Source organism: Lacerta agilis, chromosome 4 (genome assembly GCF_009819535.1).
Source record: "Lacerta agilis isolate rLacAgi1 chromosome 4, rLacAgi1.pri, whole genome shotgun sequence".
NCBI lineage: Eukaryota > Metazoa > Chordata > Lepidosauria > Squamata > Lacertidae > Lacerta > Lacerta agilis.
The window spans coordinates 25,757,737-25,782,893 of record NC_046315.1 but is presented as its reverse complement, the minus strand read 5'-3'; the positions used below and the strand labels follow the sequence as shown (position 1 = coordinate 25,782,893).

The 25,157-nt window shown below is 39.3% G+C and overlaps 1 protein-coding gene across 1 annotated transcript in view; it reads right to left on the bottom strand.

Moving 5' to 3' along the window:
• Positions 1-415: 415 nt before the first annotated feature.
• The window catches only part of PDS5B (PDS5 cohesin associated factor B), a 72,267-nt gene continuing 47,525 nt past the window's right edge, over positions 416-25,157 (bottom strand). Inside the window, exons 15-35 of the mRNA XM_033146484.1 lie at positions 23,181-23,229; positions 22,091-22,230; positions 21,889-22,004; positions 20,634-20,739; positions 20,043-20,203; positions 18,882-19,005; positions 18,316-18,474; positions 17,417-17,485; positions 14,657-14,793; positions 12,626-12,749; positions 12,249-12,453; positions 11,701-11,815; positions 11,225-11,357; positions 9,549-9,668; positions 8,967-9,029; positions 8,016-8,161; positions 5,890-5,989; positions 4,586-5,028; positions 4,396-4,497; positions 4,008-4,146; positions 416-2,995 (exon numbers count right to left, since the gene is read on the bottom strand). Of these exons, the coding sequence (XP_033002375.1) occupies positions 2,960-2,995; positions 4,008-4,146; positions 4,396-4,497; positions 4,586-5,028; positions 5,890-5,989; positions 8,016-8,161; positions 8,967-9,029; positions 9,549-9,668; positions 11,225-11,357; positions 11,701-11,815; positions 12,249-12,453; positions 12,626-12,749; positions 14,657-14,793; positions 17,417-17,485; positions 18,316-18,474; positions 18,882-19,005; positions 20,043-20,203; positions 20,634-20,739; positions 21,889-22,004; positions 22,091-22,230; positions 23,181-23,229 (2,787 nt within the window). The 3' untranslated portion in view covers positions 416-2,959. The remainder of the gene's footprint in view (positions 2,996-4,007; positions 4,147-4,395; positions 4,498-4,585; positions 5,029-5,889; positions 5,990-8,015; positions 8,162-8,966; positions 9,030-9,548; positions 9,669-11,224; positions 11,358-11,700; positions 11,816-12,248; positions 12,454-12,625; positions 12,750-14,656; positions 14,794-17,416; positions 17,486-18,315; positions 18,475-18,881; positions 19,006-20,042; positions 20,204-20,633; positions 20,740-21,888; positions 22,005-22,090; positions 22,231-23,180; positions 23,230-25,157) is intronic.

The following is a 25,157-nucleotide window of genomic DNA, read 5'->3' as shown; positions in this document are numbered from 1 at the left end:
TTGCAAGGCATTGTGATGTCAACCCAGACTAGACCCTGAACTGCCCTCTGGAAACCGCAAGGCAAAATGGGTGAAAAATTCACTATTTAATGAATAGAACTGATGAAAAACACGTGTGCTCACCTCCCCACCCCCCCACCCCATAACAGAGATTGCAATTGTAATCTAAACATATCTAGCATAACTGCATTTTTGGGAACTGATGCAGAGAAAAGTAGTAGGAAAAACCTTTTGGAAATTGTTTGAAGAGTTTTGCCTTTTTTAAAAAAAGTACAGAGAGAGAGATCACTGTTTCCAGTTGCACTGCAGCAAGAAAATGGTATCTTTAAAGTGGATTAGTATGACTGGCTGCAGACTGTTGCAATATAACTTACTGTAATCATAATAATTTCATACTTGAACTTGTAACAGGGAGTTCAATTTGACTGTTTAATGTTATACAGTACATACTATAAACTGAACATAATTGAAGAGCACGCTAACTGAATCTTAGCGTATAGTCTCTTTATACATTATTTTACTGCAGCTACTGTATGCAGATCTCAAAGTGTTAGTACATAAGATATTCATTATACGTGTATGATGAGGATAAAACCTAAAAGGTTTATAAACATTGTCATCTGCACCTGTTTTCCCAATTACACATTAAAATGCAAGAAATGAACATTTAAACTGCAAAACTATAGATTAAATTTAAACATTGGCATTTTATGATTAACGGATGTGCAGCAATATTAATGGAAATATGACCAAACTATGTTCATGCAAATAAATCTTCAACAGTCTGCAAGTAGTTTCAATATCTGTTCCATACTTTGTATAAAATGATCTTAAGATATATACTCCGTAAATGTTGTCAGTGCAATATTGTCAGTGAAGAAAATGTGGTGCTAACTTCCTTTTCCCACCCCCCTAGGATATAAAAACTCTCATTTGCACTGCTAAACTTTGTGAACCACTGAAGTTACTTTGTGCTAGGGAAGTTTCTAAGTCATCTGAGCCACCTTCAGCTAATGTTTTCAGACAGCTGTTTACCCAGAACTACGGGCATAAAAATATAGGACAGCTGAAGAACAGTAATTACTAGCTAAAAGAGCTACTACAAAAAGCACTTAAACAGAACAGCTTGATCAACACAAACTGTCTGGCTTTGTCTATTGCTGCTGCTGAATAATAATACAAATCAATACAAATTATATAATAAAAAAGCTTAGAAAAAAGTTGAATCACTTCTGAAAAATATACTTGCAAACATGTTTGCAAACTACCATGATGTCTCACATCCCTTCCCCAGCATACACTTCCTTGGAATTATAACTTAAAAGGATGCCTTTTGTTAATTTTATGACAATGTCCCATTATTCCATGAGATAAAATATTAATAAGTTAAAATTAGATTCTTTTACATTTACTGCTAGTAAGCAGGAGGAAAACAGCATGTTAAACTATGAAGTGTGCTTGGCTAAGCATAAATAGCAACCTATACATTTTGGTTCAAAGACAGTTTGTAAAACTGCATACAGGACAATGCCTTAAGGAGTTTCCCCCTAGTTGTTTTTCTTTTCTTTTCCTTTTTTGTAATTTTACTCCAGAAACAAAGTTCAACCACTTTAAGGTAGGACATAAAGTGAAGCTTCATACAGATTCTGAATACCCTGATTGGAATATTCTGCAGCTGATCATTCAAATGAAAACACGGCCCTCCTAGGTCCCACCCCCTAACTGCCCATAACCTCACTCACAAAAATAAAAATTTTGGTTAACAAAGAAGAAAGTACAATAAACTCTTGGTAGAACGTTCTTCTCATGAGGCAAGGTAGCATATCCTACAGCCAGATAAGACTTAAAAAATTACATTGCAATTTCATTACATTTTTCTCATAAACATGCAACTCACTGTGAAATACAAAACACTTGGCTCTGAAGAAAGAACAGCTTTATAAAGACAGACTGCATCAATAAAATTTTCCTTCTGATTTTTACATGGTTATAAAACCTGCTTTTTCACTAAAGTTCAGGTATCAGGTTTCATATTATTATAATGTAATAATTTGCTCTTTGTGAACATAATGTTCAAGAGGAAATATACACATTGACATACTAGACTATTAAAAATTCAGTTACAGAATTTTATTGATACAGCAGATTAAACCAATAAGGAAAAATAAGGGGATAGGATTTCATTACATTATTTATTAACACATAAAAAATTAACATATTAAATCCTCTTTTTTTTAAATGCTCAATGCCACAAGAGGTCCAGGAGTCTGGGATCAATACTGAGGTGCATAAAATGAATCGACTTTCACAAATCTGCATCTGGCTGTATTATTTTATCCCACATCATTCAAAATCAATTTGGCACCTTCAAAGACAGATGGGTGCCAAAGGTAAACACTGGATTAGATACATAAAGATAAAGAGATCATGTATTTTCTTTTTCAAACAAATAGTGTCAGAAGTGTCACTATTTTGTCAAGCTGATAATTTGTTCACAGTTAAATGCCAATAAAAAAAAAATACAGACACTGACAGATATTGCTTGATATCCATTCTAACTCCCCCCAACCCTCCCTTTTTTGAAATAAACATATCTAACAAACAGTCTGGTACTGTCAGGTTTAAAGCCGTTGTAAAAGCTATACAAGCACTTTAGAAGTCAGAAACATTTCTTTTTTTAAAAAAAGGATTATTTACAGGTGGTTTCTTTATTCCATGTGTTTATATAGCCAGTGCACATTACACTTCACAAGAACCCACAGTTAATGATATTAACATGTTGTGTGGCTTATGCTTGTGACCTACAAACTCCAAATGCAAGGGCGGGAAACAAGAGATTGGTCTAACTTCCTTCAGCAACCCCATTCTGAGCACCAACAGCTTCCTTCAGCCTGAAACTATGCATAATAAGAGCATTCTTCAAAAAGACTTCACTTCAAAGGCTGGGAACGCGGATTGTTCATCGCCTTTCCCTTTTGGATGTTCTCCGGCTCACCTGAGGGGGGAAAACACCAGATGAAGAGTTAAAGGCTCTAATCCAGAAAGGAGATCTGTCTATGTAAACAGGCTTCCACACATATCACCACCTGCTCCATCAAGAACCAAAAGCAGAAATGGGACGCACAACCCAAATTCATCTTAAATTGTGCAGCTGGGTGGTAAATGGCTCCTTATCAACCCTGGTTTATACTTCCAGCTACCTTTTTAAACAGGCATAGGCAAACTCGGCCCTCCAGATGTTTTGGGACTACAATTCTCTTCATCCCTGACCACTGGTCCTGTTAGCTAGGGGTGATGGGAGTTGTAGTCCCAAAACATCTGGTGGACCAATTTTGCCTATGCCTGTTTTAAAATAATCTTTTAAAAGTGTGATATAGATATAGGAGAAAATAACCATTACTACATGAAAACGTTCTGCTCCCTGAAAAGCCAATGGGTCTAATGCCAAAAAACCAGGGGTTAGGAGAGATTTTGCAAAAAAACAAAACAAAACAAAACAAAAAACTCAACAACTTTTGTGTCTGGATTTTCACTTTTTGAAATATGGCAACACTAGAAAAACTTGTTCCATCTATTTCAGAGGGGTATCATGAAAGAGTTGATTTCAATGGTACTAGGCAGAATCAGGAAGATGGTGAGGCTTTTAAGTGATATATCACGTAATGTATGCTTATTTGGATCAAGACTGAGAACCAGCTCTCACATTAAGCACAGGTAACTTAGGTTCCCATGGTGCTCACTTCTCTTGTAGTGTGGAATGTAAATGATTGGCCTATCCCACAATAAAATCCATTCATTTCACTTCCCACATTAGATGTAGGTACAGAAGGTGTCTCTTTGCTGACATGTGATTATCAAATGATGTTAAACAGGCAAGCAAGCCATTGTTTGTTTCTGTATCTCTTGAACATTTGTAGTTATATGTAATAAAATAATTCAAACTGGGGGAGGGGGGAATGAAATGAACAGATTTAATAGGTAGCTGTAATACACAAACATTTGCTTACTCTGACTGTAGAAACTTCCTCTTCCTCCATTGTTACTTCTTGGGGAATGTCCTGAACAGGGGAACTACTTTGAAATACATCCATCTCTTCAGTTGATTCATTTTCTTTACTTGCTATTTGCTTTGACCGTCCAGCTCTTCTAAAATGGCAAACCACAAATCAAGTGTATTAATCAAGGAGTGTTAAGTACAGGTCATCACAGCATTTAAGCAAAACTGAACTTATTTCCCGCATACATGTTCAAAGGTTGCTGCAAAACTCTGGAGGGACATTAAGAGCACTGCCCAGCAAGTTAACAATTTGGGCAGAATTATCTGAGGTTTTGCAACGTATCAAAATTTTAAAACTAAATTTAATGTACCCTATATTAAATGCACCTCACACTCACCCTTTTTTCTGCTGCAACGGTGGTGTTTTTGGTGGTCTCCCTCGCCTTTTCTGTGGTGTAGATTGGTTCGATTCAGCTGTACTTATTTCAGATGATTCAGACCTGTTTGGGAAGCATATCTCAAAGTTACACAGCAGATTTAGAATTAAAAGACGTTGAAATTTAGCGGATATCAAAACAGGGGGAATACCTCTGTTGTGCTTTCCTTGGTGTCTTGTACTGCCGACCTTTTGGCTTCTGCTCGATATTTTGCCTTTCTTCCTCCTCCTCCTCCTCTTCCTCCTCCTCCTCTTCCTCTACAGGTTTAACTGGGGTGGCTTTTTTCCTACCTCTTTTAGGAGTCTTTACTGCTGGCTCTTCCTTTTGCGTAGCAGCCTTGGGAGGTCGCCCTCTTCTTCCCTTCTTTGGCGGGCTATTTTGCTCATCTTCACTTTCTAGCACATCTTCCTTTAGTCTCTTTTCCTCTGACCACTGAGGTTCCTCAGACTCTGAAATGGCCGCTGCTCTTTTCCTCCCACGCTGACCACTCCTAAGTTTTGGTTCTTGTCCCAGTTTATTCAGGTCATCTATACCCAACTTTTCTTCTGAGTCTGTGATGATTTTCTTCCTTCCTCTGGGCTTTTCCAGATCTGACTAAGGAACAAAGAGAAAATTACTTCTCCCATCAAATACCTCAAGATTCTACTTCTGAAAACAGATTTAAGATCCAAGTGACGCCCTCCTAAAATGGGCTGCAGTATCTTATCCTTTTAACTTAAAATCTTATCTTTTAACCCTTCTGGCTTTATTGTGAGAGCACATAATCTGAGGGGGAGGGGAGCCAGGTTAAATGAGGCAGTGAGTTCCGGGAGGAGTTGGTAGCCTGCAGCAGTTCTACTTAGCTGCTTACAATCTCTGGGAGTTCATGACCAGGACATGTAAAAGGGGCTTTTTCAATGGATTGGTGGAAGAGACTGAAGAGAGATTGTGACTTTTGGATTAAGGCTGGTTGCTGAGGCTTGATTATGGGTTGTTGGTGTCTCTTTGTGGGTGTGGCAGAGCACATGATCTGAGGGGGAGGGGTGTTTGAGGGAAAGGCCTGGAGTGCTGTCTCATGGTGTATGTAGGACCAAGAGACATGGGCGGCAAGGGAGCTGCTGCAGTGACTTGAAACACCTGTGCATGTTTGTCTTCCTGCCTGAGAATGTGTAAAACCAAACCTGCAGCAAGTGTAACCTATGGAACCTAAACAGCTTTGCATCTTCCTAGTTCATGTTGTCCCCAGACTGGTGTCCTCCAGATATGGTTGACTCCAACTTCCACCCTTGCTAACCACAGGCCGTGTGGACAGGCATTGACGGGAGTTGGTGCTTCAAAAGCAAATGAGCTAATTTTCAAAAGCTGGTGCCATTTTAAATTTTCAACGAGATTTTCAAGTGTATTCTTTTTTTTTTTTTTACTTAGATACCGACTTGGGGGGGGGGGGAGACCACAATACACTTAATTCATCCTTACAATTTCAGAATCATCTCTCTTGTCATTCTTCTTTCCTGGCAAAGGCGAAGCCATTGTATAGTCTTCATTTTCGCTGTGGTCCATTTCAGTACTATCAAGTCTATAACACACGTATTCAAAGATTTTTTAGAAATATAATTAATTCTGCCACTTCTGATTTAGTATCAAATTAACAATGGCTTCAGGAAATGGCCCAAAGCAACAAACTGTTCTTAATGGATTTTTAGATAACTTAAATCTGTTAAAACTTATTTTAATTAGCCTCCAACATAAATTTATCATCTATTACAACAGATATACCTGCATATTTCAAGAATACCAGGGGTGGGAGGACAGGTGCTATACCAGAAATAAGACTATGCCTCTCAAAGACCTAGCAGGCAGAAAGTCTACCTTCAGGGCACTGTTGTCCTGAAATACACTTTTTCCCAAAGGAGGGAATGGCATCCATTCACTTAAAAGGAAGACAATAAAGGAGTACATTCATTGAGGACTAAAACCTGATCCAAGTGACCCCAATGCATGGGGAAAGGAACCATGGGAGTAGCCGGGCGGCAGCTGCCCCTCCCAAATCGATAAAAATCAATACTAATCTGAGGTTTTTCCCCCTAACAAAATCCTGCCCCCCAACGAAAATCCTGGCTATGCCCATGAGAGGAAAAGGAATACCCCTCTCAAGTAGGGAAAAACAGCTTCCCTTTTGTTCCGTTTCAACTCAAAGGAAGTCACTGAAAAACAAGCCATATCCATACATCAGCTTGTTTCATAGGATGCATTTCTTACTACACAATAGAATTGTAATGATGCTGGCACACTGCAGCACAATGGCAGAGAAGCCGGTGGGCAACCCAGGCAACTAGCATGGGTGGTGGGGTAACCCAGGGGAAACGCAGAGGAACAGCCAGGACAGCTCATGGCAAATCTCCAGGAATCGCCCTGCTCTGTCGCTGCTGTACACCTCATGCCGATCAAGGCCAGGAAGGGAGAGGAAACCTGTGGCAGACAATGATGGCAAGGATGGGGAAATAAAGGAACTTATTTTTCTCCTTCCCTGCAACCCCTTCCACCACTGCTGTTGTGGAAATCTCAAGGAACAAGCCTGCATTTTAACAATTCAGGCTTCTCCCCTCCTCCCACCAGGGGCAGCAGCCCCCATTGCACCTGTGTTTTGTCTATCGGCATTGGCTTGCTCCAGCAATAAAGGATTTCACTTCTGCACTTTCAGTGCTGCCATTTCAGTAAAGAGCTCTGCAGTTCTGTTCCACCCCACCCAACTGGGAAGAAAAATAATGGCGATCTCATATAGCAAACAAGGGAGCATGTAGGATTCTGCCTTTATAAAGGACCCCAGGCCCAACAATGTCTCTCTGGCACGGAAGTAGCAGAGGGAATGGCAGGGTCTCAGTAGGAGAGAACATTATTTGCACCGGCAAGGCCCCCGAGTTTCAAAACCCTGAGAGGCACCGCCAGTCACCAGCCAATGTTACATCTGCATAAGACCAGAGATACAGGAGTTCTGTGAAATTATTATTATAGAGCTCTTTCTCTTGGTACATGGTAACTGAAATTCTCATGTTGTTTAGCACATCGCTATCCTAAGGAACGTTAGGCTAAAATACAGCAACTTCAGCTTGAGGTTGAGGAAGCCTGATTTAGACATAAGTAAAAACCTACTTCAAATTTTAAAAAAAATTAAGTAGCTTAACATACAATTCTGTAACTTGGCATGCTTTCGAATATTATTGTTACGCTATCCTGGTAGGCCGAGTTGTATCAAGAACGTCAACATTGATTGATTCATTTCATTCATTTAACAGATGTGTCGGGCAATGACGACAGCATATGGCTGTCGCAGAAATGAAACCACAGGCTCAAAGAAATAGTTTAGAGCAAACATTGCAATAAGATTACCATTAGTGGCACACACACACCCAGCTGCGGCTATTTGAAGATCCAATTGCCAATTTGGCTGCACATTTTGCTGCATTAAATACAAAAAAGGACACTCCTCTGGAAGTTAACACTAGTATACGACTAAATTGGAATAATACCAGTATGAAGGAAAGTTTTATACAGGGTTTCTATATTAACTACTGACAAGCTAATCATTTTTGCTGTGTACCCACCTCCCTTTGATTCTTCCAGGTGAGGATGGATTTGAATTACTGCTGGCGTTGCTTACGGTTTCCATTCGTGAAGATTTGGACTGAGACTGCTTGCCAGCTGACGAAAGAGGCTTATTAACTGCTCCAAGAACATTGGCAGCTTTGGGCTGGTGGAGGGGGGAAAGCAAATTCTCAGTTTCAGCTTTTTTTTCTTTAGTATTAGGAATATCCGTCTCTCGGGTAACAAACCAATCTTCAGACCTGCAGTTTACGGTAGGCAATCCCAGAGCCTAACATATACAGCTTGAAAAACCGAGTTTCGGCTAGACAAAAGTTGCAGTTTTTACCCCTAAGGTGTTGTAAAATCTTGCGCCCATAACACCTTCCACGAGCAAAGTCAGACATATTCTGGCCACAGTCATCCATGCCCTGCTCTCAAGACTTCTTCACTGCAGTGCATTATAGCATTTTGTACACTGGAAATTTATATTAATTCAGAATAGGCTGCTAATTGGGAATAGGGACTAGGGAGCACATCTTGCTAGTTTTGAGACCAGGTGGTTGCCAATCACCTTCCAAGGACAATTCAAATTGTACCTGGCTACCTGAAGGACAACTTTGGTCACATGTACCTGCCTGTGCATTGAGATCATTGCTGTAGGGCCTTCTCCTGATGCTCCCCCCCTAAAATTAGGTGGGATGTGGCACCCCATTCTGAAATGCTCCCCCAAAGGTAACTTGCATGATGTTTTCTCTTTATGTTTTTCAGCACTAGGCAAATAACTTTATTTTATTTTCTAGGCATTTTTAAAAGCCGGCTCCCTGGTGCTCATGTGTGTTTCATCTGAAAACCACCATCCTAATCTGCAGGGTTTTGTCTTCTTAAAAAAACCATCATTTGTCTCACTCACTCCTTTTTATTAAATAAGTTTAATTTGGTGCAATACTAAGTAGGTATATACAAAAGCCCACCTTTCCTGGTGTGAAAAATGATTTCATTTCTGGAGGAAGATAGTTTTTGGTATTACTGAAATTCTGCAAAGAGAAACAAAACTAATTAGAAGAAATATTTGAATAGTTGTTCAGTCAGTATCCTTGGTTGGCTCTTGGGAGCCACGCTAGTAAAAAAGCTTTATTTTTATAGGCATCAGAACAGATTTTTGATTCAATATTATGATCCCGGTAGCACAGAAATTTAATGAAAAACAGCCAGTTCCCAAGCAGCACTTTTTAAAGGCTGAATACCCTGTGTTATACACAATATTATGGAGTAGAATTTATTAATCCTTCAAGTCTATAAAACTGAGAGTCCTCAAGATACTATGTTGTTTTGTTACCATAGAACAAAACAGCTACCCTTTGTAATAAGTTGCACTTGCCATGAAATGTTATTCTGGTCAGCAAAGAGTGGAGCATGCAGGTAAGACTCCACTCCTCTTCTGGAAAGCAGGGTCAAAACGTTTGTTCCTGCCTTCCAGAAGAGCTAACCCATACCTATAGGCTTCACTACTCAATTCAACAAGGAAAGGTTTCAATCCACAAGCCAAATTTTACCTTGTCAGGTTGAGTGAAATACCGAGCTGGAAGTACAGGGTCTTTGGGCGATTCCAAACTATATGTTGTGCTCTTTGATATTATGATGTTCATTGCTATATCACACACTGTGTAAAGTTTCTGGGGGAAGGAAAGGAAGTGATTTTGAACACTATCAGAAAACATCCAAACTTATAACACAAAAGGTCTTGAAAGGGCCAAGCTTAGAGAATTATTGTTTGAGACAGTCAAAATATCTAGAGTACTATAACTAAAGCAGGTTTTGTGTGTAAAAGCTCAGATATATTTTGTAACACCATCAATCTACACGAGGGAGATGGATATTGCAGCGTATGACATAATGTCACCTCTCTGCTCAGCATATGAATGACTGCAGCTATGGAATCCAGATAATCATATTATCTGAGGGATAAAATGGTCCAGCCCCCCATTTCAGTTCTACGAAAAATGGAATCAACCTTCAGTATATGAGAAAAGTAGAAAGTTCATTTTATCCTGAAAGAACACACTGCCCAATATGTTCCACCTTTTACAGCACTGGTCTTTAACTGGTGGGTCGAGATTCACTAGTGAGCCACAATCTGATCCAAGTGGATCAGAGCAGGAGCAGGGCAACCATGCAAATATATGGCAAAGGATTAAGATTTGGGTCCCCAATTGCTTGTTTGGGGTAAAAGTGGGTCCTGGATCTGAAAAACCCGAAGACACCTGGTTTTATGGCACAGCCCTTATGAGGAATATAAAATACATTTTTTTAAAAAATAACAAAATTTATAAAGCAGCAGCTTAAGAACATCTTATACAATTGCCAAGCACAATTCAAGCAAATCAGCTGAGATGTTCATGAACACCCTATGATATGACAAAGGGCTGCTTCTTTGGATTTTTGGAGTCAAGGCTGATTTTTTGGACAGCATATCTCAAAGAGCAGCACAGCTGATAAGAAGCAGCAGCAGCCCTGTGTTAGGCAAAAAGATTCCTGCATTGCAAGGGGTTGGACTAGATGACCCTTGTGTTCCCCCTTCCAACTCTGATTCTGTAATTGTAGGAATTTATTATGAAGAATGACAGAGCAAGAATAAAGGATTGTATTTATCTTACAATGATCTTGGGAGAGAGAGCTAGGGCCTATTTGTTGAGTCAAGGTGGAATCTGTTAAAAGAAACTTCACCAAGTAATCAGAAGCTATCAACGAGTTACATGAATCTGAAGAATCACAGCTGAAAGCAGCTTTTTTCCTTGTGAGCCAATGGTTCATAGACTTCATTGTTTTGTATGGGTTTGCTTGCATGTGTTCATGTTGTTGATATGTTTTATTAGTATAACATAGACACTAATCGAGTCTATTTATTGTGCATGAACATCCTAGATAATCACAGCTGCTCAGCCAACCTTCACAAAAAGCTTAATACCTAATAATATAGTGTTTTTGAAACAGGGCAGGCACTGTGCAGGTGTCCAAAAATCATAATAGAGTAATTGATCCCCCCTCTCTCTCTCACACACACACACAAACTTCAATTATCCTAATTCCTGGGATGGAGACATGTTAAGTCTACAGTGGACCCTTGGGATACATTATCTTTGGGTAAGGACCCCCGGAACAAATTAAGTTCATATCCAGAGGCTCCACTGTATAACTATTTGTAGCATCCAAATATTTTATTTCAACTTACTTCATTCATTTTTGGGTCATCAGGTCCTTGAGCATCCTTTGTCTGTTTAATGTTTTCTACCATTTTTCTGATAAATGCATGACTATTATTTTCATTTTTAGACATCAATATTTCTAATATGAACCAAAGACACCTAAAAGAAAAAAAATCCTTATTAAATATACAACTGTCAGAAAATACAACCATACACTCTGCAAAAGTGCATGGCCATCTGTCATGGATGCTTTAGCTTAGTTTCCTGCATTGCAGTGGGTTGGACTAAATGAGCCTTGGGGTCGCTTCTAACACCACAATTCTATGATTCTCTATTCACAATGGGTAAAAATAATAAACTGATTTCTCTAGTCCGGGAAAAGAGAGCATTGAAAAAGCAATTTCCTCAGTGAAACGAATGCAAACTACAAATCAGCATATGACTACAGACTGACACATACTATCAATTGTATAATGCATCTGATCTTTTTGGAAAGTCTTACTCTTTAATATCTTTCAGTTGTTCGATATCTTGAACTTTGACATAATCGGGATCATGAGCCAGAAGATGGATAGTATATGGAACAACATACTCTGGTAAAAGCGACAAGAGTTTTTCTGAAAGTGTAAAATTGAGGGGGGGGGAAATAGTAAGGTTTGGATTGCTTCATAATACCGATCAAAGAATATTCAGTTTATATAAATTCCAATATAAATCATTTTCAATCTCATGCAAATACATCCACAAAGACAAGTGCATACATGTGGGTGGCCAGAAGATTCCAACTTCTGGTTGAAGGCTTTAAAAAGTTGCAGCCCTAACCCTAGAAATAACTGAGAGGCAACGACATCAATATTGGGCGAAAGGCGACTTCGGTCAGAAACCTTACTCCTGCACGTACACAGCTGAAGCTTGCAGGAAATTTAAGGGCAGCCCCACATACAGCACAGTACAGTAACCTAATCTAGAAATGATTAGGCTGGGCATGTGTCATTGTGACAATCTGAATACCCCTTTGCATACTTCTGATTATTCCGTTTGATTTCTTACCGCTAACTGCTGCATGCTGCTTCAGATATTCCCTTCTCACGTTGATGTTTTTCACAAGGCATTGTCTCGCATGCGCTCTTCTCTCTTTTACGGGGTCTTTTGCACACAGTGCACATATCGCCATATACTCTAGTGGCAACCGTAGCCTTGATAGACCTTTATGAAGTTTCTGAGCAAATGCTTGCCTAACCTGGTAACATTCATCCTGGGGGGGACAAAAAGATTTTATACAACAATGACTTGTTCCCTATATGCTCACCTTTTCTTAAAAGTCCAATGTACTTCGCTGCACACGTTAACACTGTAAAATTTTGACTGTGTCAAGCTATGTATAATTAGCATGCAAATGCCCAGCAATGCCCTTCTGTTTAACTTACATTAATAGCTAATGCACACAGCTGGTACTGTTCTAACGTAATGATTTCATGATAACAAGGCTCCTGGGCTAGCTTCACAATAGCACTCGCAGCAGCTAGCCTCAGACGAGACATATCAGGTTTGCTGAAAAATAAGAAACGGAATATGAACTAATTAGGATAATAATCATTAGAATATTGTGCAAAGGCTTTTCATGCTTGGCTCACATTCGTTTTCTCACAACCCCCATTATGTGTACCCGAAAGGCAGGAAGGCTCACCTGTCAGGATCACATGATCTGCCTTCTCAGCATGGCAGTATTAAACAACCATATCTCAGCTTATAAAGCAAAGACGAGCACTGGCCTTTACATATCACCATCAGTAGTTTATTTGGATGCCGCTTTGCATGCCAAATTTGTGTCCAAAGCGGCTCACAACGTATCAAATGAACAATAAGTACAGGTAACTCGTATCTCACTCTTATTTCACTAACGCGGTTGCAGCTTTGTTGCAGCGGGAAGTAATTAATTCAATAGGAAGTGGGTGGGGCGGGCCAAAAGATGGGGCAGCGGTGGGTCTGGGCGCAGAAACACCCCCACCTTCTCTTCCTTTCAAGGTGAGAGCAATGACAAGAGCAGCACAAGCAGCCTCTGGAAGGAGCCAATCCACAGCATGGAAAACCCAGCACAAGGAGAGCTGTTAAGAGACCCAGATGTATAAGCAAGTTTGAGGGCTTAACAAAAAATAAATAAATTGTGAGTTTGCAAGGAGAGAACAGAAAGAGCATCAGGAGTCTAAGAAGGAGAGGCAGCAGCAGCAGCAGCTAGAAGAGGATTGAGGAAGGCGAAGGGGAGGAGGGCAAGTGAAGCTGCAGGGAGAGTGCAAGGGGAGTGGCACTTGCCAAGACCTCAGTAAGTAAGCTTAACAACCAGATCTCAGGAGATGGAGGGAGTTCTGGGGGATCGTGCTAGCTTTACACAATTCTGCTTATGTGCACGATGGCCAGGAACGTAACCCCCATGTAAGACGCGAGCTACCTGTATTAACAATTTTTAAATTATATATTAAAACAATGAATTGCATAAATAAATACAACTTTTAAAAAAGAAATACAAATAAGCTAACCTAACTTAAAAGCTGAAACTAATCAAAATAATAGCAGAAAAATAAAACAAAAGATTTCCATTTGAATGTTCCAAATGATTCAACTGTATCCAATAGCTTGGATCTGAGACTCAAACTTTAAAGATCCAAAGGCCTCTGCATGCAGCTGTTTCACTTCTCCCTTTTCCGTTAGCCACAATTAATCCAGGAAGTCTTCAGTTAATCATAGTTTTCCATTTTTGTTTGAATGGGAAACTATGGTTGCCAAGCTCTGGGACATGCCAGGCTATTAAACCATGGTTTGGCATTGGTTTAATCGTGGCCCGGGTTGTTCCAAAGCTCAGACAAAATATAAAATAATGATTGATTAGAGACTTTTTTGGGTCAACTTGTGATTTGCAGAGAAGTGAGGGGCAAAGGGGCTGTGTGCATGGTGAAAATACCTTCTGCATATCTTAGCTTAACAAGCTGAGATATAACTGGGCCAATTTCAAACTATAAAAATTGCTACCTAAACTTGTTTGCTTTCCTCTTTCCTTCCATTTTTCTTTGGTGCACAGTGTATTAGACTGCAAGTCTGTGGGCAGAGACTGTCTTATCTTCTGATTTCTCCACAATGTTTAGCAAACTTTATGTGCTTTGAAAGTGATAAATGACAACAAAAATTCCTTAAAGAAAAACTGGTACAGTATCTACTACAACTTTGAGGACCTGGAATCCACAACCACATGTGCTAGTAAACAGAGGGGCCAGTTGGAAGTTTAAGAACATCAATTACCTGTTTAAACACTACCACCCTCCATGTTGACCACGTATGTGCAGCAGCACACAGCAGCTTTCTGTTCTGCATGCGTATCACTGGATCAGAGCTATAACATTCTTCCACTTTCTATGCCAGCTGAAATAAATTACCCCAAAACTAGCTTTCAATCCATATATATATACCTAATTTTCCCTTGTTCTGTCAGGTCTCCATCACTGTGCAATATTGTTGATAACAACCTCAGGGTAGAAGTTCCTGATTTACTGAGGTTGTTCTTCATTCCTATCAACCATCGAACCATCATCTTGATGGCCTGGATCTGAAACAAATATGACGAACAGCAGAGGCAAATTATAACAAATACAGTAGATCAATATAATGTCTCTGGTAATCTAATTACATAGCAGGATACTTTTCTAAAAATGCTGTTGTTGTTTTTTTTTAAAAAAAAAAGCTTTATAGGAAACAGCATAATCTGGTGAATGGGGAAACGACAATATAGTGGTACCTCTACTTACGAACGCAATCCGTTTCGGGGTGTGAAAAGTCCGTAAGTAGAGTGCCGCTACTGAGCATGCGCGAAGTGCGATAGAGCGTTTCTGGGCATGCGCGAAGTGCACAGATAGCTTCTGTGCGTGCGTGGCGAACCCAGAAGTAGACACTTCCAGGTTTGCTGGTAACCTGAAAAGCCGCAACGTGAAGCAAATGTAACATGAAGCGTGTGTGTGTGTGTGTGTGTGTGTATGGACACGGGTGGCGCTGTGGGTTAAACCACAGAGCCTAGGGCTTGTCAATCAGAAGGTTGGCGGTTCGAATTCGCGCAATGGGGTGAGCTCTCATTGCTCGGTCCCAGCTCCTGCCCACCTAGCAGTTCGAAAGCACGTCGAAGTGCAAGTAGATAGATAGGTACTGCTCCGGTGGGAAGGTAAATGGCGTTTCCGTGCGCTGCTCTGGTTCGCCAGAAGTGGCTTAGTCATGCTGGCCACATGACCCAGAAGCTGTACTCTGGCTCCCTCAGCCAGTAACGCGAGATGAGCATCGCAGTCCCAGAGTCGTCCGCAACTGGACCTAATGATCAGGGGTCCCTTTACATACACACACACACACACACACACACACACACACACATATATATCCCACCAAAAGCAGCTTAGAAGCTAACTCACATCAAGTTAAAACAAAATAAAAAATAAAAAAAATCCTTCCAGTAGCACCTTAGAGGCCAACTAAGTTTGTTCTTACACATCAAGTTGTAGCTCTTCTCCTTTTTGAGTAAGTTGTTCCTCCCTCCCACCTTGCTGTTCCACTGACTACTGGAGGCAGCAGACCATAAAGCAGTCTCCAAGTTCTAATCAGATCCAGTCAGCATGGTCAATGGTTGGTGATCAGTGCAGAATTTGCCTTTGTGCCTTTGCTAAGTTTGCAGGCCTTCCTGACCAAGTTGCCCTACTTCGAAGCACACACTATATTTAAAAGGTCAACCAAGAATAGCTGTGTGGCAAGTTATCTGTTCTTTACCACCCTGTTGTGTGTCTTGCTGTTGTTCTTCCAGCCATAAGAAAAAAAACCTGACCCTACCAGAGAGGCAGAAGTCATTAAACACAACATGTATTTAGTGACTATGTGGTAGGCCTCGAAGAGAAGTGAAATGGTACATAGACAATGACTGACAGGACTAAGGAGGAATCACAAAGCCCAATAAAGTAAGAAAGGCAGGGTACAAAATGTAAAGGCAAGGATGTAATGCTATATTTAATTAGGAACTCTAATTCAAGTTACTGGAGTTTCATGGATTCTTCATGGAGCCTCTCCAGCACATTATGTTCGCTTGCTAAGCTAAGGCTTAGTATGCCATTCTATTTTATTGTAAACACGCATCTACTGCATAAGTTGTTATCTATGTGTTTTTTACTTGTATGGGCCTATGGCCGTAAATAAAATTCTATTCTATTCTATTCTTCATGGACCATAACAATTCCAGGATACAAAAACCGCTGTAACTCCATATTTAGAACACAAAATAATGAAAGAGTGTGTCTCCCACACTTAGTATTCAATTATTATCACTATTTCCCAAAGATCTGTCATTGAGCACAGATGTGTATACAGCACTAGGTCATGCCACTGTTAAAGCAGCAAATTTCTGAATATACTCAAGACAGGCTAGGAATGCATAGCTATTCACATAACAGATAAACCTTCAAAAGCTGATATTTAGGTGGGTTTGTAGTATCAATTGCTCTCACATAGTAATCTTTTTTTTTTCTAAATAGAGGACAACTAGCATCCTTTGAAGCCAAAGAAGAAGAAGAGTTTGGATTTGATATCCCGCTTTTCACTACCCGAAGGAGTCTCAAAGCGGCTCACATTCTCCTTTCCCTTCCTCCCCCACAACAAACACTCTGTGAGGTGAGTGAGGCTGAGAGACTTCAGAGAAGTGTGACTAGCCCAAGGTCACCCAGCAGCTGCATGTGGAGGAGTGGAGACGCGAACCCGGTTCCCCAGATTACGAGTCTACCGCTCTTAACCACTACACCACACTGGCCATCACTACTGAGAAAGTAGTTACAAGGAAGTACCGGTAGTTATACTTGTATCTGATTAGAAGCTTTAAAGCCGTGGCTGCCTAACTGTAAAATGTATGGTGTCAACAATTTTATAAATAATGACCTCCATTTGTGTGTGAGATTGTTATTTTAACAAATAATACTGAATGGAAGCCACATAAGTGTAATATGTACCACGTTATTTACTGATAGTTCATAAACAAAAGATGTGTCTACCACGAAAGATATCTTAAAGAGTCTCACAAACAGCTACTTTAAGAAGGGTGGAAGATCAGAGAAAGGAACAAATTAGTTGAAAGTAAAAGTAGCACTGTAGAAAATAAAAAAATGTGATGGGAAGATAATTATGAAAATACAAGTGTTTAAGTGACTCACCTTTGCAAGTGTCTCAGGAGAAACCTCTTCATCTGGCACCCAGAGCTTAGTTGTCTTTTTACCTGGCATCTGAATAAAATTATATAGTTTGTTTCATACACAATATTCAGAGAAGATCACTGTTATTACTTCATCTTAATATACAGCTTCTATATAGATATATATTATATTATTCTTGTGAACCAAACCAGGAATACAGAACTGAGTGCCTATACATACACCAATTTAACGATGTAAGCTAAATGGATTTTTCTTTTACCAACAAAAATCACATACTCGGCAGATTAACAGCGGTAGCAACGCTAAACCATCGTTAGTTTTAGCCATGGTATATTGAGTAAGTTAGGATCCTGCACACCTAGCGCTGGCTTGTTTTCTCGTGGAAAAAATGCTGTATATATGTTCATGTTTGCAAGGAAAAACACGTTCTGTGACCTCTTAGAGCTAAACAAAACTTTATTTAGCATTATGTCAAATGCAGTGTTTGCGACACTATAAAAATTAAAATCCAGGATTATAATTCAGAGAAATGCATGCTTTGAATTTATGAAGACTGTAACTCAAGAGAATCCAGGTACCCGTTTGTGAAAGCAGAGAATCGGGTTGTGTGTGTTTTAATAAAAAGGGGGAAGGGAGGGATGAAAAAGAGATGCAGGGGAATTTTTTTCAAGGATTTACTTGTATATATCTGCTTTGAATTAATATTAGGTTAAAGTAATTTGGTTACTAACTGAGGAGGGAAGCTTATTTGACAAAGTCTGAAATATGTATTTATGCTTTTTGGCTCTTGTATGAAGAAAAGGTTTATGCAGACATTATTTTAAGTAGTACTTTATTTTTTCCTGTTTCTGAATTTCTTACTGTAAAAAATAAAGATATGAGTACAAAAAAGTTCTTACCCTGTCATTCATTAACAAGTCTTTAACAATAAAGGTGGCCACCAAAGTCTTTAATGGGGCAGCAAATTGATCAGGTGCCAACAAGGCTATGTGGCCGATGGAAACCAGAGGTGTGATCAGATGTTCAAGGTTGGTTGGATCTAGACTCTTATGCAGAGGCTAAAAAATAAATACAACCATTGAGTACTAATAAATATTAATGAAAGTAAACTTAACTGACATGCCCTTAATTACCAGTCTGTTGAACTAAGTTAAAAATAATCACTTTTGTTCAGAACATAGAAACATAGGAAACTGCCTTATATTGAGTCAGATCTTTGTTCCATCTAGTTCAGTCCATCCGAACCCAGAACGTTCTCCATGCAAGGAAGACGTCCTACCAGAGAGCTATAGCTCTTCCCCCCAAAAACAGAACAAGGAATGGAACCAAATGTTCTCCAAGAAGCACATTTTAACTCCACTCATAACTGTAATATTTTCGGGTATCAAGTATTCAGTTATAGCAGTTTCCCAGAAAAAATACAAATGCACTATAAAAATTCCCCCCTCCCCCCCACCCCAATTACCTCAAATATCTGTGCAAATTGTGTTTCTTTACTGGAAAATATTGCATGGATGCAGTGAATAGCATACTTGGCCTGGCGAGGTGGTCCTTTCTTAGCTTTATGATGCAAAACTGGAAGCAAAGCACTAAAAGTAAAAAGTTTTTTTTAATTAATGTATATCTGTCACATTTCTTCTGTTTGCTTTAAATAGATATAAATGTAGCAGTCAAAATGTTTTATTTTTTTTATTTTATTTTTTGCAAAGTGGAGGGAGAGAAGAACGAAAGCTATATTGAAGTACTTAATTTTCCTCCACAGTAGCCTGGGGGGAAAAAAGGTTTTCCGTGAATGCAGAAAGCAACCCACCAAGCCAAAATCGATAGGGTTTAAAAGTCTGTGGTTATCATTTTGAATATCCGTGGAGGTATTTCCAGTCTCTTGGGACAATTGGTGCACCGAAATATCTGTTTTGTTTGTATTAAAATCTACGACTTTCCTTTCTAAAATGTTTTTTGTTTTTGTTGTTTTACTTTAAGCAATATGAGGAGCATTTCGCTCAGCACTATGCTATGGAAAACCGAACAATGCAGGCCTCAAGTTGACTGTGAAAAATAAAAGTCATCCAATTTCAACAGAAATACATCATCTCCAGCTGTGTCCTGGCAACTATCATCACTAGAGCTTGCTTTGTTTTAACATAATGGCCTGGTTCTCAGATAAAATTAAACCAGAGTTAACATAAACTATGTTTTAACATGAATGAGGAGCATGATGGTGCGCCCTGCTCAAAATGTCCACACTTGGCTTCTTTCCTGCTCCACTCGTGCCACGTCAGGCAGGAAACAAGCCCGTCTGATTCGTCATTTATATGCGAACCCAGGCTCATACTTTGTTTCTCTTCAAACAAACTACAATTATAAGCCAAGGTTTGCTCCTAGCTTACTGCTTATGAATTTTTTTGGAGAGAAATAAACCACGACCAGAGATTCATATATAGCACAAGCCAGACTTTGGCTTGTTTCTGTTCCAGGGTGGTGACAGCACCTTGTTATTTAGTGGAAGCAACAGGTGCAACCCAACGTCATCAAAATTAAGTGTTTCATTACTGACTTCCCTAAGAGCTAAATTCTGCCTGAGTATTCTAAAACTGTAATTTAATATGGACGGCCTAAAGGTACTCACGATCTGATGTGTGGGAAATCCTCTTCAATTTTGCCTCCCGTGTTCTTGAAAATTTGCAGCGCAGCTTCAGCCACCTTTTCATCATCCATTTTCAGACAAGCCAGGAGGGATTCAAAGGTTTCAGCTGAATGGAATGAGATAGGGTGTGTAAACGAAAGCACCTGCAAAGTAAGCAATATGGTTCTTTTAAAGTTTATTCTCACAACACCCCATACAAACCGAACCATTATATTACCATATTTACTCAGCTCAATTCTTAAGTAATCTTTTATATACCAGGAGAAATCAACGGCAAAAAATACATCCACTAAATTGTAGCCAGTGGCAGTGCTCCAAATAATATAACAGCAGCTCTCAACTATAAAATTAAAATGCACAGGGAACATATGGCAAGACAGACTAACACAGCACTCATTCTCTCCATTTATCATCAATAATATGATCTGGCTATGCAGCAGCTGCACCCTAAATAAGACCTCTCCCCCAGCCTACATAATACCCACAAGTTTGTCTCTTGCTTTAGACTATCCCAACCACAGCTTCCATTTTTACCAATAATGCTTCTCACTAACTACAAGAGGAGCTCTTTACCTTAAGCAACTCAAGACCTGCCCTGATTGCCTGATCAGTCGGTACACCTTCATCCTCGTCATCTGCCGTTCCATCTATAGATTTGTTCACTTGTTTAATTAGGGCACTAACAAAGGACAAAATCAAAGTTAATCACCAGTAGATAATTTTATACTTGCTGAGCTATAGCTAGTGCTATTTCCATTACTAGTACCAAAACACCCTTTTTGTTTCCTTGCTAAAGTTGCATGACATATTAAGATAGACATTTTCCTTCCTTAGCAAGTAAATAACTATACATTGTTAAAAAGCTTTGATTAAACTGACAGTACTGATTGTGATGTACTACTATGAATAACCCATAGTCGCCTTTGTAAAAGTAAAGGACTGTCCAGGGTCCTTTACCTTACCATGAATAATACTTTCTGTTAGCTTTATGTTTTTCACAGCTAAGCAAACATCCTAAATGGAAAGCCAGAACACTGAACTAATGGTAATTTAAAGTGATATTATTTCAGGTGATGTCCATTACGTTGATCATAAACATTGTTATAAATGCACAAAGGTCTGGACTTCAGCTATTGCTGTTTTTACCCGTTACAACTAGTGATGAACCCAATACCTTACCCATTTTGGAAGTGACAAATTTGGGAGAACCATTTTGTTGATTTCATGGGTGGAGCAGCTGTACCTATTCACTGTTTTTTTTTGTAAGGTAACATGTTTACTTAAAAAAAATATCTTACCTGTAGTGTTGTGAAAATTCACTGACACCTAAAGAGAACTTTTCTGGGTAGTTGTGATTCCCCACCTGCCCTGTATACCTCTTGAATCATGCTACACACAAAGTACGTAGCATAATTTCAGCAGCCTTCAGGGTGGGAAAACTATAGCTGCCCAGAAGAGCTCCTCTCTTGCCGCTACTGCTAATAACAATGACTGCAAAACTCTTTCTTACCTAGTGCAAAAAATTAAAATTCTAAAACAATGAATCTATTCTCACCATAAGCAACTTCCTGCCCCAACACATTGCTAATATGTTTGGCCTCCACCCCTGAAATTTCTCCGTATTCAGAGGGCTTGCTTCATTTTTCCTTATTAAAAGTGGTAAAATTTTAATTTCTGCAATTTTTTGTCTCAGCTTTATAGTTATTACTAATTATAATATAACCATCAAGGGAGGAAGAAAGTAAATTTTCTCATCAAAAACCTGTCTGTGCAATACCTCCTGCCAGTTTTTTTTAATTTTACCACTAAATTAAGTGAAAAGAGGTACCTGATAGATTCTGTATCAATGTGCACAGGGGCTATCCTCTCCAGCAGGAACTTTATCATTTCCAGAAATGGGTTTGTAGGTTGCTTGGGATTTCCGAGCTTCTTTGTAATTTCTCGCTGCAATATTCAATGTTAGCCAACAGTTAACTGACAGACAGGACAATTCAATAACCAAAACGTTATGCTTTAATATCTATTCTTACCACACATCCTTCAGCTTGTTTGCATGAACACGTTGGGCTAACAAGTGTTTCCAGCTGGTGCTTAATTTTGTCATCATCTTCAAGAACTTGTGTGAATTTCTTCATGAAATCTTGTGCTTTGCCAGGATCTGGCAAGTTTCCTTTAAGGAAGTGAAATACGTTTAGGTTCAATGGGACTTTTATATCACTTAATAGAAAAAAAATTAAGAAGCCTAATACTTACAAACAAACAAAAACCCCACTTCAAAACCAGTTGTAGTTAGCTTCTACTGTGGCTGGCAAGCTTCAGCGATGGGCCACTTTGAAGCATCTTAAGTCTGTGGCAAACATATCTGGGCACAAATGCCTGACAGAACATATTTCAGTGGTACCTCTGGTTACGAACTTAATCTGTTCCGGAGGTCCATTCGTAACCGGAAACTGTTCTTAACCTGAGGTGTGCTTTTGCTAATGGGGCCTCCCGCTGTGTGCACGCCTCTGGCACGTGATTTTCACTCGCACCCCGGGGCAAAGTTCGCTACCGGGAGCAGCTACTTCCAGGTTAGCAGAGCTTGTAACCTGCAGTGTTCGCAAGGAGGACGGTTCACAACCAGAGGTATTACTGTAGTCCGATACCGCCCACGCCCAGTGAAAAAATATTCCCCCACTACAGTGGTACCTCAGGTTATATACGCTTCAGGTTACATACGCTTCAGGTTACAGACTCCGCTAACCCAGAAATAACGCTTCAGGGTAAGAGCAGAAATTGTGCTCTGGTGGCGCAGCAGCAGTGGGAGGCCCCATTAGCTAAAGTGGTGCTTCAGGTTAAGAACAGTTTCAGGTTAAGAACGGACCTCCGGAACGAATTAAGTTATTAACCCGAGGTACCACTGCACTCCTCAGTTCTAACTTTCAAACCACTAACTGTACTGATGATATATGTGCTTATGCTAACAATATTCTTCACACAACTTGTTCTGGAGCATTTCAGACCTCACTGTCTTAATACTCCCTCCAAATTAGAAAGTACTTCAATCAACAGTTGAACAAAACAATTAGCAAGGAAACAGTGTTAAAGTAACAAAGCTTTAAAACATTTTTAAAAACTTACTTGTTATTACCATCACTTTTGAAAATATAGCTTTACTACTGGCATCTGTCTGGAAATTAAATGAGAAAGCACTTTTGAATGTCAAGACTTTGCATTGTGAACTCACACAGCATCACGTAGAATGCTGCACCATCTTTTCAGAAATTGATAACATCATTTCTATACATCATACTTATATAGAAGCAGAATACAATATAAAGCTGGATTTTAACACAGAACATCAGGTAATTGTTCAGAGTCCACCGCTGCTCTTAAAACCATGATGGGTATATAGAGATATATATGCGACATTCCTAAGCATATTTACTCACAATTGGTTTACATTTTGACAAGCAGGTTTATGCTGTTGGAAATCATCAGGGGGGAAATTAACGACCAAGGAAAAGACCAAGCAATCCTAATAATAACCCCAAAATGTGGGTTTCTGCAGTAGCCACCCAACGAAGACCATAATCTACTCTATTTTTACCAGAGTGTATTTCTTTTTATAACAGCATGTGAAACCATCTGTAGTGTTTCTTTAAACCATATTCAGGTTTCTGCCTTTAAAAGTATATTTATCACTGTATCATAATATAAATAGTAGCAACAGTTACAGTGTTGCCAATTTGAAAAATTACACGAAAAAGTTAATGCAAAGAAAAATACTAAGAACCAGCCCTCTATGAACAACTAAATTCCATTTAGCATTCTCCAACCTGGTACTCTGTGGGCTACAATTCCCATATCTGACCATTGGCCATGCTGGCTTGGGCTGGTGGGAATTATAGTTCAAAATATAGAGAGGGCACCAGGTTGGAGAAGGCAGCAATATGAACTTTCCATTTTATTTTATTTTATATTAAAAAGATGTTTTACATCATTAATGATACTCGTGACTGTGTTATTTCATTTCGTTAATTCAGTGTGCAATAAACTGTTGCTGTTTTTGTAATAAAATACCATCATAATCCAAGAATGTTCTCATTTTTACATCGTCAACACATGAACTCCCTACTAATTTTATAAACAACTGCCTATGAACAGGGAACTATGAACACCAGTCAGAAAGGGGCAATCTGGTTATAATGGGAAAAGGAGGACTCCTTTATTTTAAAAATTTTTACTGAAAAATACTTATTTTTAAAAAGGAATAAAATGCCAGCATGTAGTAATAAATATAAATTTAGCTTATTTGATTGACACCAGATAGCTGTCAGGAATGATTTCATTCGCCATATCCCTATCTCACTTCATGCAAAATTTCTCAAAATGTTCATTTTTTTTTGAAGCCATCAAGAAATTCTACAACTCAGTTTTGACTTTTGAGTCAACTGGAAAAGAATGGAGAGGCAATGTTTCTAATGGCAACCGCTAAAAGTTCTGAAGTACAGTCTAGCCTACAGAACAGCTCAAACAATTCAGACCCATCATTAAGCGGGAATGAAATCCAATACTGGTACTGAAATCTGTCAGGTTCTTGCTGCAAAGTTTTCCAGAGGATTAAGCACAAACGAAGCAATTTATTTGAATCAAGCTTTTCTACTCCTTATCAGAAAAGCCAGGCAGCATAAGTCACTGATTACCTGTCAGAATTCTGCCTAATCTGCTTTAAAAGCCCTTTCACAGATCACAGATTTAGATATACAATCCCATGGAAAACATGCTCCTTCCGAGTTGCCATTACTACCACAATTTTGCTGCTTAATAGACTGAAGAACACCATTTCTAAAAAGCTTCAATAGTTACTCTAGTGTGGGGAGCTATAGAGGGACAACAGAAATTTGAAGCTATTCCACATACTACTTTCTTAATCTTAAAGAAGAATGTTTCAGGATGAGGGAAAAAACAATAATGGCAACACATACAATTCTGAGGCAAGGGATGCATTCCAACACGTCCATCAAATTTTAACGCGCAAATGTCTGTCTATATCCATGCATAACTCCATGCCCTATATAGCAGAGCCCTGCTAAATTTTGCTATCGCCTTTCCTAT